General features: G+C 54.6%; 1 protein-coding gene across 5 annotated transcripts in view; it reads left to right on the forward strand.

Annotated features, from left to right (window-relative positions):
* Positions 1-15511, forward strand: part of map4k2 (mitogen-activated protein kinase kinase kinase kinase 2) — a 49280-nt gene that overhangs the window by 12186 nt on the left and 21583 nt on the right. For all 5 annotated transcript variants that reach the window (XM_080493983.1, XM_080493981.1, XM_080493982.1 and 2 more), the window contains exons 2-13: positions 2095-2152; positions 3110-3200; positions 5383-5447; positions 6505-6560; positions 7542-7589; positions 7781-7823; positions 7975-8047; positions 11807-11938; positions 12002-12064; positions 12133-12214; positions 12671-12784; positions 13197-13275. In XM_080493983.1, coding sequence (XP_080350109.1) covers positions 2095-2152; positions 3110-3200; positions 5383-5447; positions 6505-6560; positions 7542-7589; positions 7781-7823; positions 7975-8047; positions 11807-11938; positions 12002-12064; positions 12133-12214; positions 12671-12784; positions 13197-13275 — 904 coding nt within the window. The remainder of the gene's footprint in view (positions 1-2094; positions 2153-3109; positions 3201-5382; positions 5448-6504; positions 6561-7541; positions 7590-7780; positions 7824-7974; positions 8048-11806; positions 11939-12001; positions 12065-12132; positions 12215-12670; positions 12785-13196; positions 13276-15511) is intronic.

Consider the following 15511-nt stretch of genomic DNA (forward strand, 5'->3'; position numbering starts at 1 on the left):
TACATGGTTAGCATCACACAGTCTTTCACTACAACGACAATTAACCAGTTAAAGTTACAGGACTCATTTCTGACCCACTTGCAGTAAATTCATAGCCTTTTGTAGCATCTTGTAGCTTCTTGTAGCTTCTTGTAGCATCTTGTAGCTTCTTGTAGCTTCTTGTAGCATCTTGTAGTTTCTTGTAGCTTCTTGTAGCATCTTGTAGCATCTTGTAGCATCTTATAGCATCTTGTAGCTTCTTGTAGCATCTTGTAGCATCTTGCAGCTTCTTGTAGCATCTTGCAGCATCCTGTAGCATCTTGCAGCTTCTTGTAGCATCTTGTAGCATCTTGTAGCTTCTAGTAGCATCTTGCAGCATCCTGTAGCATCTTGCAGCTTCTTGTAGCATCTTGTAGCTTCTTGTAGCATCTTGTAGCATCTTGCAGCTTCTTGTAGCATCTTGCAGCATCCTGTAGCATCTTGCAGCTTCTTGTAGCATCTTGTAGCATCTTGTAGCTTCTAGTAGCATCTTGCAGCATCCTGTAGCATCTTGCAGCTTCTTGTAGCATCTTGTAGCATCTTGCAGCATCTTGTAGCTTCTTGCAGCATCTCGTAGCTTCTTGTAGCTTCTTGCAGCATCTTGTAGCTTCTTGCAGCATCTCGTAGCTTCTTGTAGCTTCTTGTAGCTTCTTGTAGCTTCTTGCAGCATCTTGTAGCATCTTGTAGCATCTTGTAGCTTCTTGTAGCTTCTTGCAGCTTATTGTAGCATCTTGCAGCTTCTTGTAGCTTCTTGCAGCTTATTGTAGCATCTTGCAGCTTATTGTAGCATCTTGTAGCTTCTTGTAGCTTCTTGCAGCATCTTGTAGCATCTTGTAGCTTCTTGTAGCTTCTTGCAGCTTATTGTAGCATCTTGTAGCTTCTTGTAGCTTCTTGCAGCTTATTGTAGCATCTTGCAGCATCTTGTAGCTTCTTGCAGCTTATTGTAGCATCTTGTAGCTTCTTGTAGCATCGTGCAGCTTCTTGTAGCATCTTGCAGCTTATTGTGACATGTTAGCATCAACACTTTTCTCATGATACTTTCAGTTTTTCTTCCTTGTCCTCGTGTCCTCGTGTCCTCGTGTCCTCGTGTCCTCGTGTCCTGCCGCGGCTGCGGATCCTCCTGATGGTTTCCTGATATTACAGATCTGTAAATACAGGAAATCAGAAAACTCTTTATCAGTATTGTATCCTGGAACAATAAAGTGTTTGCATAAAGACGACCAAACATATTGAGAAGTTTTGGCAGCGATTCTATAGGGTTGGAAATCTACAGCAACAAGTCGTCAGCGTAGAGGGATACCTTGTGTGTTCTGCCTCCCCTGGAGATCCCCAGAACCTCCTTATCTTCTCTGAGGGCTAGAGCTATAGCCATAGAGAGACCCCAGCCCGGTCTACATCCTCGGTGCAATTCAAAGAAGTCTGAAATCATGTTTGTACGTACAGAAGCAACGGGGGAGGAGGACTATCTGGATCCAGTTTTGAAATGAGGGACCAAATCCAAACTTGTGTAAGACTGCGAAAAGGTTTTTCCACTCGAACAAAATGATTATTTGTGATTTGTCTGTTGGCTCTGGCGTATGTCAAATATTAAGTAGCTGACCAGTTTGATCCGGATCAATAACCTTTGGTATGATGGTGATGATCCTATTGGCTCAGACTCTAGTGAGGATTAAAGAGCTTCACCGGCCTGCGTGAGCCTCACTGCAGCGGCTCCTCATCTCCCTCATGTAAAACTGATCTTCTGGCTCGTGTCCTGGTTGGAGGACCTTACCCAGACTAGACACTTCCTGGTACAGCTTTTACTTTAGGGGAGAATAAAGGTCTGTCAGAACCACCGGGCCTGGTGCCTTAAGGCTCCGCGTCCATGGAACCACCTGAAACCTTAGCGAGGCTGATACCGGCAGCGATAGAACGGTCTAATGAGTGATCGGATCAGCAGTCTTCCTGGACCAGGAGACCAGGAGACCAGGAGACCAGGAGACCAGGAGACCAGGAGACCAGGAGACCAGGTTCTGATGCTCCGCAGCGTCTCACTCTGGTCCTTCAACCCGGAGTAATCACATGTTTCTCCTGCAGGCTCGGAACATCGCAACTTCTGAACTGGCAGCCATCAAGATCGTCAAGCTGGACCCCGGTACACACACACACACACACACACACACACACACACACACACACACACTAGTGAGCTGCTGGTCACTGTCGTCTTCATTCTTCTAATGATGGAGAGAACATCTGAGGTTCCTGCTCCTCCCAGTCTGGTTCTGCAGATTCCTGCAGGTTCCTGCTCCTGTGAGTCTGGTTCTGCAGGTTCCTGCAGGTTCCTGCTCCTCCCAGTCTGGTTCTGCAGGTTCCTGCAGGTTCCTGCTCCTGTGAGTCTGGTTCTGCAGGTTCCTGCAGGTTCCTGCTCCTCCCAGTCTGTTTCTGCAGGTTCCTGCAGGTTCCTGCTCCTCTCAGTCTGGTTCTGCAGATTCCTGCAGGTTCCTGCTCCTGTGAGTCTGGTTCTGCAGGTTCCTGCTCCTCCCAGTCTGGTTCTGCAGGTTCCTGCAGGTTCCTGCTCCTGTGAGTCTGGTTCTGCAGGTTCCTGCTCCTCCCAGTCTGGTTCTGCAGGTTCCTGCAGGTTCCTGCTCCTCCCAGTCTGGTTCTGCAGGTTCCTGCAGGTTCCTGCTCCTGTGAGTCTGGTTCTGCAGGTTCCTGCAGGTTCCTGCTCCTGTGAGTCTGGTTCTGCGGGTTCCTGCAGGTTCCTGCTCCTCCCAGTCTGGTTCTGCAGGTTCCTGCTCCTCTGAGTCTGGTTCTGCAGGTTCCTGCAGGTTCCTGCTCCTCCCAGTCTGGTTCTGCAGGTTCCTGCTCCTCTGAGTCTGGTTCTGCAGGTTCCTTCCTGTTAGAGGGAGTTTCTCCATTCCACAGTTTCTTCCTGTTAAAACCTCCTAGAAATGACTGTGTTCTTCATTCAGCGTGACGCATGATCTGTGTGTGTGTGTGTGTGTGTGTGTGTGTGTGTGTGTGTGTGTGTGTGTGTGTGTGTGTGTGTGTGTGTGTGTGTGTGTGTGTGTGTGTGTGTGTGTGTGTGTGTGTGTGTGTGTGTGTCCAGGTGATGACATCACCTCCATCCAGCAGGAGATCACCATGATGAAGGAGTGCAAACATAAAAACATCGTGGCGTACTTCGGCAGTTACCACAGGTTCTTTCTCTCCTTCTGTTCCCTTCTTTTCTCAGACTTCAGTAGCAGGAGTGATTAGACAGGTCCAGCAGGTCCAACAGGTCCAACAGGTCCAGCAGGTCCAACAGGTCCAGCAGGTCCAACAGGTCCAACAGGTCCAACAGGTCCAATAGGTCCAACAGGTCCAGCAGGTCCAACAGGTCCAATAGGTCCAGCAGGTCCAATAGGTCCAACAGGTCCAGCAGGTCCAACAGGTCCAACAGGTCCAACAGGTCCAATAGGTCCAACAGGTCCAGCAGGTCCAACAGGTCCAACAGGTCCAACAGGTCCAATAGGTCCAGCAGGTCCAATAGGTCCAGCAGGTCCAACAGGTCCAACAGGTCCAATAGGTCCAATAGGTCCAACAGGTCCAGCAGGTCCAACAGGTCCAACAGGTCCAATAGGTCCAACAGGTCCAGCAGGTCCAATAGGTCCAACAGGTCCAACAGGTCCAACAGGTCCAATAGGTCCAATAGGTCCAACAGGTCCAACAGGTCCAATAGGTCCAACAGGTCCAGCAGGTCCAGCAGGTCCAACAGGTCCAACAGGTCCAACAGGTCCAATAGGTCCAATAGGTCCAGCAGGTCCAGCAGGTCCAACAGGTCCAACAGGTCCAACAGGTCCAACAGGTCCAGCAGGTCCAACAGGTCCATCAGGTCCAACAGGTCCAACAGGTCCAACAGGTCCAATAGGTCCATCAGGTCCAGCAGGTCCAACAGGTCCAATAGGTCCAACAGGTCCAATAGGTCCATCAGGTCCAACAGGTCCAATAGGTCCAACAGGTCCAGCAGGTCCAACAGGTCCAATAGGTCCAGCAGGTCCAATAGGTCCAACAGGTCCAACAGGTCCATCAGGTCCAGCAGGTCCAGCAGGTCCAACAGGTCCAATAGGTCCATCAGGTCAAGCAGGTCCAACAGGTCCAACAGGTCCAACAGGTCCAATAGGTCCATCAGGTCCAACAGGTCCAGCAGGTCCAACAGGTCAAGCAGGTCCAACAGGTCCAATAGGTCCAATAGGTCCAACAGGTCCAACAGGTCCAGCAGGTCCAACAGGTCCAATAGGTCCAGCAGGTCCAACAGGTCCAGCAGGAAAACCATTCTATTGTTTTTGAGATTTAGTCTCTCTAAAGACTCACAAACAATAAAAGTAGCTTGAAATGTTCAAGTGTCAAAATAGATCAATATTTCAATGAGCCTCATGAAGGGTTAAACCAGGACAGGAGGACCAGGGAGGAGGACCAGGGAGGGAGGACCAGGGAGGAGGACCAGGGAGGAGGACCATGGAGGGAGGACCAGGGAGGAGGACCAGGGGAGGAGGTCCAGGGAGGAGGTCCAGGGAGGAGGACCAGGGAGGAGGACCAGGGAGGAGGACCATGGAGGGAGGACCAGGGAGGAGGACCAGGGAGGAGGTCCAGGGAGGAGGTCTAGGGAGGAGGTCTAGGGTGGAGGTCCAGGGAGGAGGTCTAGGGAGGATGTCGAGGGAGGAGGTCTAGGAAGGAGGTCCAGGGAGGAGGTCTAGGGTGGAGGTCCAGGGAGGAGGTCTAGGGTGGAGGTCCAGGGAGGAGGTCCAGGGAGGAGGTCTAGGGAGGAGGTCTAGGGTGGAGGTCCAGGGAGGAGGTCTAGGGTGGATGTCCAGGGAGGAGGTCTAGGGAGGATGTCGAGGGAGGAGGTCTAGGAAGGAGGTCCAGGGAGGAGGTCTAGGGTGGAGGTCCAGGGAGGAGGTCTAGGGTGGAGGTCCAGGGAGGAGGTCCAGGGAGGAGGTCTAGGGAGGAGGTCTAGGGTGGAGGTCCAGGGAGGAGGTCTAGGGTGGAGGTCCAGGGAGGAGGTCTAGGGTGGAGGTCCAGGGAGGAGGTCCAGGGAGGAGGTCTAGGGAGGAGGTCTGGGGTGGAGGTCCAGGGAGGAGGTCTAGGGTGGAGGTCCAGGAAGGAGGTCCAGGGAGGAGGTCTAGGTTGGAGGTCCAGGGAGGAGGTCTAGGGTGGAGTTCCAGGGAGGAGGTCCAGGGAGGAGGTCTAGGGAGGAGGTCTAGGGTGGAGGTCTAGGGAGGAGGTCTAGGGAGGGGGGAAGGAGCCCTCTGGAATCTGCAGAGCTTGTTGTAACAGAGTCTCTTTATTCAGTTGTTCCTGATGAAGGGCTTTTCAAAATAAAAGCAGTGTGTCTCTCTTCAGGAACACCAAGCTGTGGATCTGCATGGAGTATTGTGGAGGAGGTTCTCTGCAAGACATCTACCATGGTACACACTAATACACACTAATACACACTAATACACACTAATACACACTAATACAAACTAATACACACCAAAACCATGTCTCCCTCCCTCCTTCCCTCCCTCCCTCCCTCCCTCCTTCCCTCCCTCCCTCCCTCCCTCCCTCCCTCCCTCCTTCCCTCCCTCCCTCCCTCCCTCCCTCCTTCCCTCCCTCCCTCCCTCCTTCCCTCCTTCCCTCCCTCCCTCCCTCCTTCCCTCCTTCCCTCCTTCCCTCCTTCCCTCCCTCCTTCCCTCCCTCCCTCCTTCCCTCCCTCCCTCCCTCCTTCCCTCCTTCCCTCCTTCCCTCCCTCCCTCCCTCCTTCCCTCCCTCCCTCCCTCCCTCCTTCCCTCCTTCCCTCCCTCCCTCCCTCCTTCCCTCCTTCCCTCCCTCCCTCCCTCCTTCCCTCCTTCCCTCCTTCCCTCCCTCCCTCCCTCCTTCCCTCCTTCCCTCCTTCCCTCCCTCCCTCCCTCCTTCCCTCCTTCCCTCCTTCCCTCCCTCCTTCCCTCCCTCCCTCCCTCCCTCCCTCCCTCCCTCCTTCCCTCCTTCCCTCCCTCCCTCCCTCCTTCCCTCCTTCCCTCCTTCCCTCCCTCCCTCCCTCCTTCCCTCCCTCCCTCCCTCCCTCCCCCCATGTGTAACTCTGCTCTACAAGCTGTGGTCTACTTGAGACACACTTGTCTCCACAGCGCTGCCCTGAACTCCATATGCTAATGTCCATTCACTGTCATAGCGGAGAAACTCCAGGAACTGTAACTGCAGTGGAACCGCAGTGGAACCGCAGTGGAACCGCTGTGGAACCTCTGTGGAACCTCTGTGGAACCGCAGTGGAACCGCTGTGTTTTAATAGTCTCAGTTCATAGCACCTTCAGCGTTAACACATTCCAGTATCATGTGACTTCGCCCATGGAGCACCACAGAGTGCTGCTCGGTCACTGAGTGTGAACTCACCGTGGTCACCACTGCAGCGTGTGATTACCCTGCTGACCGTAGCATTAAAGCAGCTTCTGATGAGACGATGAGATGCTGATGAGAGTTTTCTTGCAGTGACGGGTCCTCTGAAGGAGAAACAGATCGCCTTTGTGTGCCGGGAAACTCTGCAGGTAAAGTCTACTAGTTCCAGCTGCTGTGTTTAGCCTCCCCGCTGCACGAAATGTACCCGTTCACTGAGCGGCTGACCTTCATCACGTAACCTGCTCTCTAGAAAACCACCAACCGACCCAAGATTGAGTTCAGTCGTAACTGGAGCAGAAATAATAATAAAGTGCAGTTCAGCAGCATCAGAGTCTGCAGAGCGTCTGCAGAGCGTCTGCAGGGCGCCTGCAGAGCGTCTCTAGGGCGTCTGCAGGCCGTCTGCAAGGCCGTCTGCAGGGCGTCTGCAGGGCGTCTCTAGGGCGTCTGCAGAGCGTCTGCAGGGCGCCTGCAGAGCGTCTCTAGGGCGTCTGCAGGCCGTCTGCAAGGCCATCTGCAGGGCGTCTGCAGGCCGTCTGCAGGGCGTCTCTACGGCGTCTGCAGGGCATTTGCAGAGTGTCTTCAGGGCGTCTGCAGGGCGTCTCTAGGGCGTCTGCAGGCCGTCTGCAGGGCGTCTGCAGGGCGTCTCTACGGCGTCTGCAGGGCATTTGCAGAGTGTCTGCAGGGCGTCTCTAGGGCGTCTGCAGGCCGTCTGCAGGGCGTCTGCAGGGCGTCTGCAAGGCCGTCTGCAGGGCGTCTCTACGGCGTCTGCAGGGCGTTTGCAGAGCGTTTGCAGAGCGTCTGCAGGCCGTCTGCAGGGCGTCTGCAGGCCGACTGCAGGGCGTCTGCAGAGCGTCTGCAGAGCGTCTGCAGGGCGTCTGCAGGCCGTCTGCAGGCCGTCTGCAGGGCGTCTGTAGGGCATATGAAGGACAATGCAAATTTAAACCTTAAATCGTGCCTGTGGTACCGGTTCATGCCACATGGTGGTGTAGTGAGTTACTGTCTGAGTGTCATCATAACACTTTGAACAAAAACTGTGAGAACTCAACACTGCCCCCAGTGCACTGGAATGGCATTACGTTAAAAATGTCAAATTGAACCGTAACGATAACACAACTTAAACTCTTTTCCAGGGTTTGTATCACCTGCATGAAACCGGCAAGATGCACCGAGACATCAAGGTACTCGTCTGGTACAGCTTTACCTGGGTCTCCATTCACCACCATGCATGATCCGTGTGTGTGTGTGTGTGTGTGTGTGTGTGTGTGTGTGTGTGTGTGTGTGTGTGTGTGTGTGTGTGTGTGTGTGTGTGTGTGTGTGTGTGTGTGTGTGTGTGTGTGTGTGTGTGTGTGTGTGTGTGATCTCTCTGCAGGGAGCAAACATCCTCCTGACAGAACGAGGAGATGTGAAACTGGGTCAGTCTCATTCTGCTTTAACTGATCTTCACTACCTGAACCACTGAGGCTCATCGTGTGTGTGTGTGTGTGTGTGTGTGTGTGTGTGTGTGTGTGTGTGTGTGTGTGTGTGTGTGTGTGTGTGTGTGTGTGTGTGTGTGTGTGTGTGCAGCTGATTTCGGTGTGGCAGCAGAGATCAGCGCCTCAGTCGCGAAAAGGAAGTCGTTTATCGGGACTCCGTACTGGTGAGAGAGATAGAGGGTTAGAGTTAGAGGGTTAGAGTTAGAGTTAGAGGGTTAGAGGGTTAGAGTTAGAGTTAGAGGGTTAGAGTTAGAGGGTTAGAGTTAGGGTTAGAGTTAGAGAGTTAGAGAGTTAGAGCGTTAGAGTTAGGGTTAGAGGGTTAGAGTTAGAGAGTTAGAGAGTTAGAGGGTTAGAGTTAGGGTTAGAGTTAGAGAGTTAGAGAGTTAGAGAGTTAGAGGGTTAGAGTTAGGGTTAGAGTTAGGGTTAGAGGGTTAGAGTTAGAGTTAGGGTTAGAGTTAGAGGGTTAGAGGGTTAGAGTTAGAGTTAGAGGGTTAGAGTTAGAGGGTTAGAGTTAGAGGGTTAGAGTTAGAGTTAGAGGGTTAGAGTTAGAGCGTTAGAGTTAGGGTTAGAGGGTTAGAGTTAGAGAGTTAGAGAGTTAGAGGGTTAGGGTTAGAGTTAGAGGGTTAGAGAGTTAGAGGGTTAGAGTTAGAGGGTTAGAGGGTTAGAGGGTTAGGGTTAGAGTTAGAGGGTTAGAGTTAGAGGGTTAGAGGGTTAGGGTTAGAGGGTTAGGGTTAGAGGGTTAGAGAGTTAGGGTTAGAGGGTTAGAGGACTAGAAGATTAGAGTTAGAGGGTTAGAGGGTTAGAGTTAGAGGGTTAGAGGGTTAGGGTTAGAGTTAGAGGGTTAGAGAGTTAGAGGGTTAGAGTTAGAGGGTTAGAGGGTTAGAGGGTTAGGGTTAGAGTTAGAGGGTTAGAGGGTTAGAGTTAGAGGGTTAGAGGGTTAGGGTTAGAGGGTTAGAGGGTTAGGGTTAGAGGGTTAGAGGGTTAGGGTTAGAGAGTTAGGGTTAGAGGGTTAGAGGACTAGAAGATTAGAGTTAGAGGGTTAGAGATAGAGTTAGAGTTAGACTGTTGACTGTTCCAGACCAACTGCTCCAGACCGACTCCTCCAGACCGACTCTCCTCCGGACCGACTCTGCTCCAGACCAACTCCTCCAGACCGACTCTGCTCCAGACCAACTCCTCCAGACCGACTCCTCCAGACCGACTCCTCCAGACCGACTGCTCAGACCGACTGTTCTAGACCAACTGCTCCAGACTGTTTCTGTTCCAGACCGACTCCTCCAGACCGACTGCTCCAGACTGTTTCTGTTCCAGACCGATTGCTCCAGACCGACTCCTCCAGACCGACTGCTCCAGACTGTTTCTGTTCCAGACCGACTCCTCCAGACCGACTCCTCCAGACCGACTCTGCTCCAGACCGATTCCTCCAGACCGACTCCTCCAGACCGACTGCTCCAGACTGTTTCTGTTCCAGACCGACTGCTCCAGACCGACTGTTCTAGACTGACTGTTCCAGACCGATTGCTCCAGACCGACTCCTCCAGACCGACTGTTCTAGACCGACTGTTCTAGACCGACTGTTCCAGACCGATTGCTCCAGACCGACTCCTCCAGACCGACTCCTCCAGACCGACTCCTCCAGACCGAGACTGCTCCAGACTGTTTCTGTTCCAGACCGACTGCTCCAGACCGACTGCTCCAGACCGACTCCTCCAGACCGACTCCTCCAGACCGACTCTGCTCCAGACCGACTGCTCCAGACTGTTTCTGTTCCAGACCGACTGCTCCAGACCGACTGTTCCAGACCGACTGTTCCAGACCGAGACTGCTCCAGACTGTTTCTGTTCCAGACCGACTGCTCCAGACCGACTGCTCCAGACCGACTCCTCCAGACCGACTCCTCCAGACCGACTCTGCTCCAGACCGACTGCTCCAGACTGTTTCTGCTCCAGACCGACTCCTCCAGACCGACTCCTCCAGACCGAGACTGCTCCAGACTGTTTCTGTTCCAGACCGACTGCTCCAGACCGACTGCTCCAGACCGACTGCTCCAGACCGACTCCTCCAGACCGACTCTTTCAGACCGACTCTGCTCCAGACCGACTGCTCCAGACTGTTTCTGTTCCAGACCGACTGTTCCAGACCGACTCCTCCAGACCGACTCCTCCAGACTGGCTCCTCCAGACCGACTGCTCCAGACCGACTGCTCCAGACCGACTCTGCTCCAGACCGACTGCTCCAGACCGACTGCTCCAGACCGACTCTGCTCCAGACCGACTGCTCCAGACCGACTCTGCTCCAGACCGACTCCTCCAGACCGACTCTGCTCCAGACCGACTCCTCCAGACCGACTCTGCTCCAGACCGACTGCTCCAGACCGACTGCTCCAGACCGACTCCTCCAGACCGACTCTGCTCCAGACCGACTGCTCCAGACCGACTGCTCCAGACCGACTCTGCTCCAGACCGACTCTGCTCCAGACCGACTCTGTTCCAGACCGACTCTGTTCCAGACCGACTCCTCCAGACTGGCTCCTCCAGACCGACTGCTCCAGACCGACTCTGTTCCAGACCGACTCTGTTCCAGACCGACTCCTCCAGACTGGCTCCTCCAGACCGACTGCTCCAGACCGACTCTGCTCCAGACCGACTGCTCCAGACCGACTGCTCCAGACCGACTCCTCCAGACCGACTCTTTCAGACCGACTCTGCTCCAGACCGACTGCTCCAGACTGTTTCTGTTCCAGACCGACTGTTCCAGACCGACTGCTCCAGACCGACCCTGCTCCAGACCGACTGCTCCAGACCGACTCCTCCAGACCGACTGTTCCAGACCGACTGTTCCAGACCGACTGTTCCAGACCGACTGCTCCAGACCGACCCTGCTCCAGACCGACTGCTCCAGACCGACTCTGCTCCAGACCGACTGCTCCAGACCGACTGCTCCAGACCGACTCTGCTCCAGACCGACTGCTCCAGACCGACTCTGCTCCAGACCGACTCCTCCAGACCGACTCTGCTCCAGACCGACTGCTCCAGACCGACTCTGCTCCAGACCGACTGCTCCAGACCGACTGCTCCAGACCGACTGCTCCAGACCGACTCTGCTCCAGACCGACTCTGCTCCAGACCGACTCTGTTCCAGACCGACTCCTCCAGACTGGCTCCTCCAGACCGACTGCTCCAGACCGACTGCTCCAGACCGACTCTGTTCCAGACCGACTCTGTTCCAGACCGACTCCTCCAGACTGGCTCCTCCAGACCGACTGCTCCAGACCGACTCTGTTCCAGACCGACTGCTCCAGACCGACTGCTCCAGACCGACTCCTCCAGACCGACTCTTTCAGACCGACTCTGCTCCAGACCGACTGCTCCAGACTGTTTCTGTTCCAGACCGACTGTTCCAGACCGACTCCTCCAGACTGGCTCCTCCAGACCGACTGCTCCAGACCGACTGCTCCAGACCGACTCTGCTCCAGACCGACTGCTCCAGACCGACTGCTCCAGACCGACTCTGCTCCAGACCGACTGCTCCAGACCAACTCTGCTCCAGACCGACTCCTCCAGACCGACTCTGCTCCAGACCGACTCCTCCAGACCGACTCTGCTCCAGACCGACTGCTCCAGACCGACTCTGCTCCAGACCGACTGCTCCAGACCGACTGCTCCAGACCGACTGCTCCAGACCGACTCTGCTCCAGACCGACTCTGCTCCAGACCGACTCTGTTCCAGACCGACTCTGTTCCAGACCGACTCCTCCAGACTGGCTCCTCCAGACCGACTGCTCCAGACCGACTGCTCCAGACCGACTCTGTTCCAGACCGACTCTGTTCCAGACCGACTCCTCCAGACTGGCTCCTCCAGACCGACTGCTCCAGACCGACTCTGTTCCAGACCGACTGCTCCAGACTGGTCTTTCTGTCCAGGATGGCTCCAGAAGTGGCGGCGGTGGAGAAGAAGGGCGGCTACAACCATCTGTGTGACATCTGGGCGGTGGGCATCACGGCCATTGAGCTGGCGGAGCTGCAGCCGCCGATGTTTGACCTCCACCCGATGAGGTGAGACAGCGCCCCCTGCTGGATTCAGACCGCAGGAAGTCACAGCACCTCTTCCTGTTTCAGGGCGCTAATGCTGATGTCCAAGAGCAGCTTCCAGCCGCCGAAGCTGAAGGACAAAACCAAGTGGTGAGTGTTTGTGTCCAGGATGCAGAGACAGACCCTGAGTCCCTGGAACACTGTCCCTGTTCCTGCAGGTCGGCAGCTTTCCACAGCTTCGTCAAGATGGCGCTCATCAAGAGCCCCCGCAAGAGACCGTCAGCCGAGACGCTGCTGCAGGTCAGCCACACACACACACACACACACACACACACACACACACACACACACACACACACACACACACACACACACACACACACACACACCGCCAGTCCGACTGCAGCGCCACAAAAAACTACTGCAGAGACATTTTCATGTTCTTTTGAAGAGTTTTAATACTGTACTACTACTACTACTACTACTACTACTACTACTACTACTACTACGACTACTGTAATACTGGAGAGTAAAGGTGTAGCTCACACAGCAGATTAAACCCTGACAGAAACAACCAGTGGAGTTCTGGTCGGTTCAGCTGATGAAGCAGAAACCAGCATGAGTTCAGTGCCGGTTGGACCCGGTTCTGTTTGGTGCTGGTTCTGACCTGGCCCCGGTTCTGTTTGGTGCTGGTTCTGACCTTTCCCCGGTTCTGTTTGGTGCTGGTTCTGACCTGGCCCTGGTTCTGTTCTCCAGCATCCCTTCGTCACCCAGCTGCTGACACGGAACCTGGTCATAGAGCTGCTGGACCTCGCCAACAACCCTGAGCTGCAGAGCGGCTCTCCGAGCCTGGAGGACAACGAGCTGGAGGTCAGGCCGCTCACTGCTGCTGCAGCATGACTGTGTGATGCTCTGTGATGCTCTGTGACTGTGTGAAGCTCTGTGAAGCTCTGTGTGAAGCTCTGTGACTGTGTGAAGCTCTGTGACTGTATGAGGCTCTGTGATGCTCTGTGACTGTATGATGCTCTGTGATTGTGTGATGCTCTGTGACTGTGAAGCTCCGTGACTGTGTGACGCTCTGTGAAGCTCTGTGACTGTATGATGCTCTGTGATTGTGTGATGCTCTGTGAAGCTCTGTGTGAAGCTCTGTGACTGTGTGATGCTCTGTGACTGCGTGAGGCTCTGTGAAGCTCTGTGATGCTCTGTGATGCTCTGTGAAGCTCTGTGATGCTCTGTGACGCTCTGTAATAAAACATTAAAAAGTGTTGATGTGTCTTTACAGTTCGGGGATGAAACTCCAGACAAGATCCAGTCGGCAGGGAAACGACTTCCTGTGGAGAGAACGCTGTCTGAGGAACAATGTACACACACACACACACACACACACACACACACACACACACACACACACACACACACACACACACACACACACACACACACACACACACACACACACACACACACACACAGCTAAAAGGTCTAAATGAACCAATCAGGAATGATGTCAGGTCACAAACGAGACTAAAACACTGAAACGACCCCAGCAGCTAACAGGAGGGGCAGTAAGGAGGGGGCAGTAAGGAGGGGGCAGTAAGGAGGGGCAGTAAGGAGGGGGCAGTAAGGAGCAGCTAACAGGAGAGGCAGTAATGAGCAGCTAACAGGAGGGGGCAGTAAGGAGGGGGCAGTAAGGAGCAGCTAACAGGAGGGGCAGTAAGGAGCAGCTAACAGGAGGGGCAGTAAGGAGGGGCAGTAAGGAGGGGGCAGTAAGGAGCAGCTAACAGGAGGGGCAGTAAGGAGCAGCTATCAGGAGGGGCAGTAAGGAGGGGGCAGTAAGGAGCAGCTAACAGGAGGGGCAGTAAGGAGCAGCTATCAGGAGGGGCAGTAAGGAGCAGCTAACAGGAGGGGCAGTAAGGAGGGGCAGTAAGGAGGGGGCAGTAAGGAGCAGCTAACAGGAGGGGCAGTAAGGAGGGGCAGTAAGGAGCAGCTAACAGGAGGGGCAGTAATGAGCAGCTAACAGGAGGGGGCAGTAAGGAGCAGCTATCAGGAGGGGCAGTAAGGAGGGGGCAGTAAGGAGCAGCTAACAGGAGGGGCAGTAAGGAGGGGGCAGTAATGAGCAGCTAACAGGAGGGGCAGTAAGGAGGGGCAGTAAGGAGGGGCAGTAAGGAGGGGGCAGTAAGGAGGGGCAGTAAGGAGGGGGCAGTAAGGAGCAGCTAACAGGAGGGGCAGTAAGGAGGGGGCAGTAATGAGCAGCTAACAGGAGGGGGCAGTAAGGAGGGAGCAGTAAGGAGCAGCTAACAGGAGGGGGCAGTAAGGAGGGGGCAGTAAGGAGCAGCTAACAGGAGGGGGCAGTAAGGAGCAGCTAACAGGAGGGGGCAGTAAGGAGGGGGCAGTAAGGAGCAGCTAACAGGAGGGGGCAGTAAGGAGCAGCTAACAGGAGGGGGCAGTAAGGAGCAGCTAACAGGAGGGGGCAGTAAGGAGCAGCTAACAGGAGGGGGCAGTAAGGAGGATAAACTGCTGAAACAGCTAAAATGACTGAAATAGCAATACTAATGAAACAGTATTATAAATAAATAAATAAATAAATAAATAAATAAATAAATAAAAAATAATAATAATAAAGTGTTTTAAGGCTGAAATGGTTCAAACAACAAAAACACTGACCTGCTATTAGAACAAAATACCACTTTTTAATTCTAGTCGTTAAATTTAAAAAGTCGATGTTAGAATCCCTGGTGGCTCCAGCTGGACCCTGCTGGACTCTGCTGGACCCTGCTGGACTCTGCTGGACCCTGCTGGACTCAGCTGGACTCTGCTGGACTCTGCTGGACTCTGCTGGACCCTGCTGGACTCTGCTGGACCCTGCTGGACCCAGCTGGACCCTGCTGGACTCAGCTGGACCCTGCTGGACCCTGCTGGACTCTGCTGGACCCTGCTGGACCCTGCTGGACCCAGCTGGACCCTGCTGGACTCAGCTGGACTCTGCTGGACTCTGCAGACCGCAGATCATAGAGTTACTGTCTGCTGGTGGTCCTGCTGATGAAAGGGCTTCATTGTCCCCCCCCGACCCCCCTGACCCCCCCGGCCCCCCCGGCCCCCCCCAGCATTCAGTGCAGCAGGCTCCACAGTGTGAGGAGGACAAAGCCCCCCTGTGACCCATCAGGCTCCCTGCTGCTGAGGCCCCGCCCACAACCAGCACCACAATGTAGCCTTCATTTTCACCCACATGGCGCTCCACCTTTAACCCCACGACCCTCTCCATGATGCTCTGGCCCCGCTACTCCACCTTTAACCCCACGACCCTCTCCATGATGCTCTGGCCCCGCTACTCCACCTTTAACCCCACGACCCTCTCCATGATGCTCTGGCCCCGCTACTCCACCTTTAACCCCACGACCCTCTCCATGATGCTCTGGCCCCGCTACTCCACCTTTAACCCCACGACCCTCTCCATGATGCTCTGGCCCCGCTACTCCACCTTTAACCCCACGACCCTCTCCATGATGCTCTGGCCCCGCTACTCCACCTTTAACCCCACGACCCTCTCCATGATGCTCTGGCCCCGCTACTCCACCTTTAACCCCACGACCCTCTCCA

The sequence above is a fragment of the Lipophrys pholis genome, assembly GCF_963383615.2.
Source record: "Lipophrys pholis genome assembly, contig: SCAFFOLD_34, whole genome shotgun sequence".
Taxonomy (NCBI): domain Eukaryota; kingdom Metazoa; phylum Chordata; class Actinopteri; order Blenniiformes; family Blenniidae; genus Lipophrys; species Lipophrys pholis.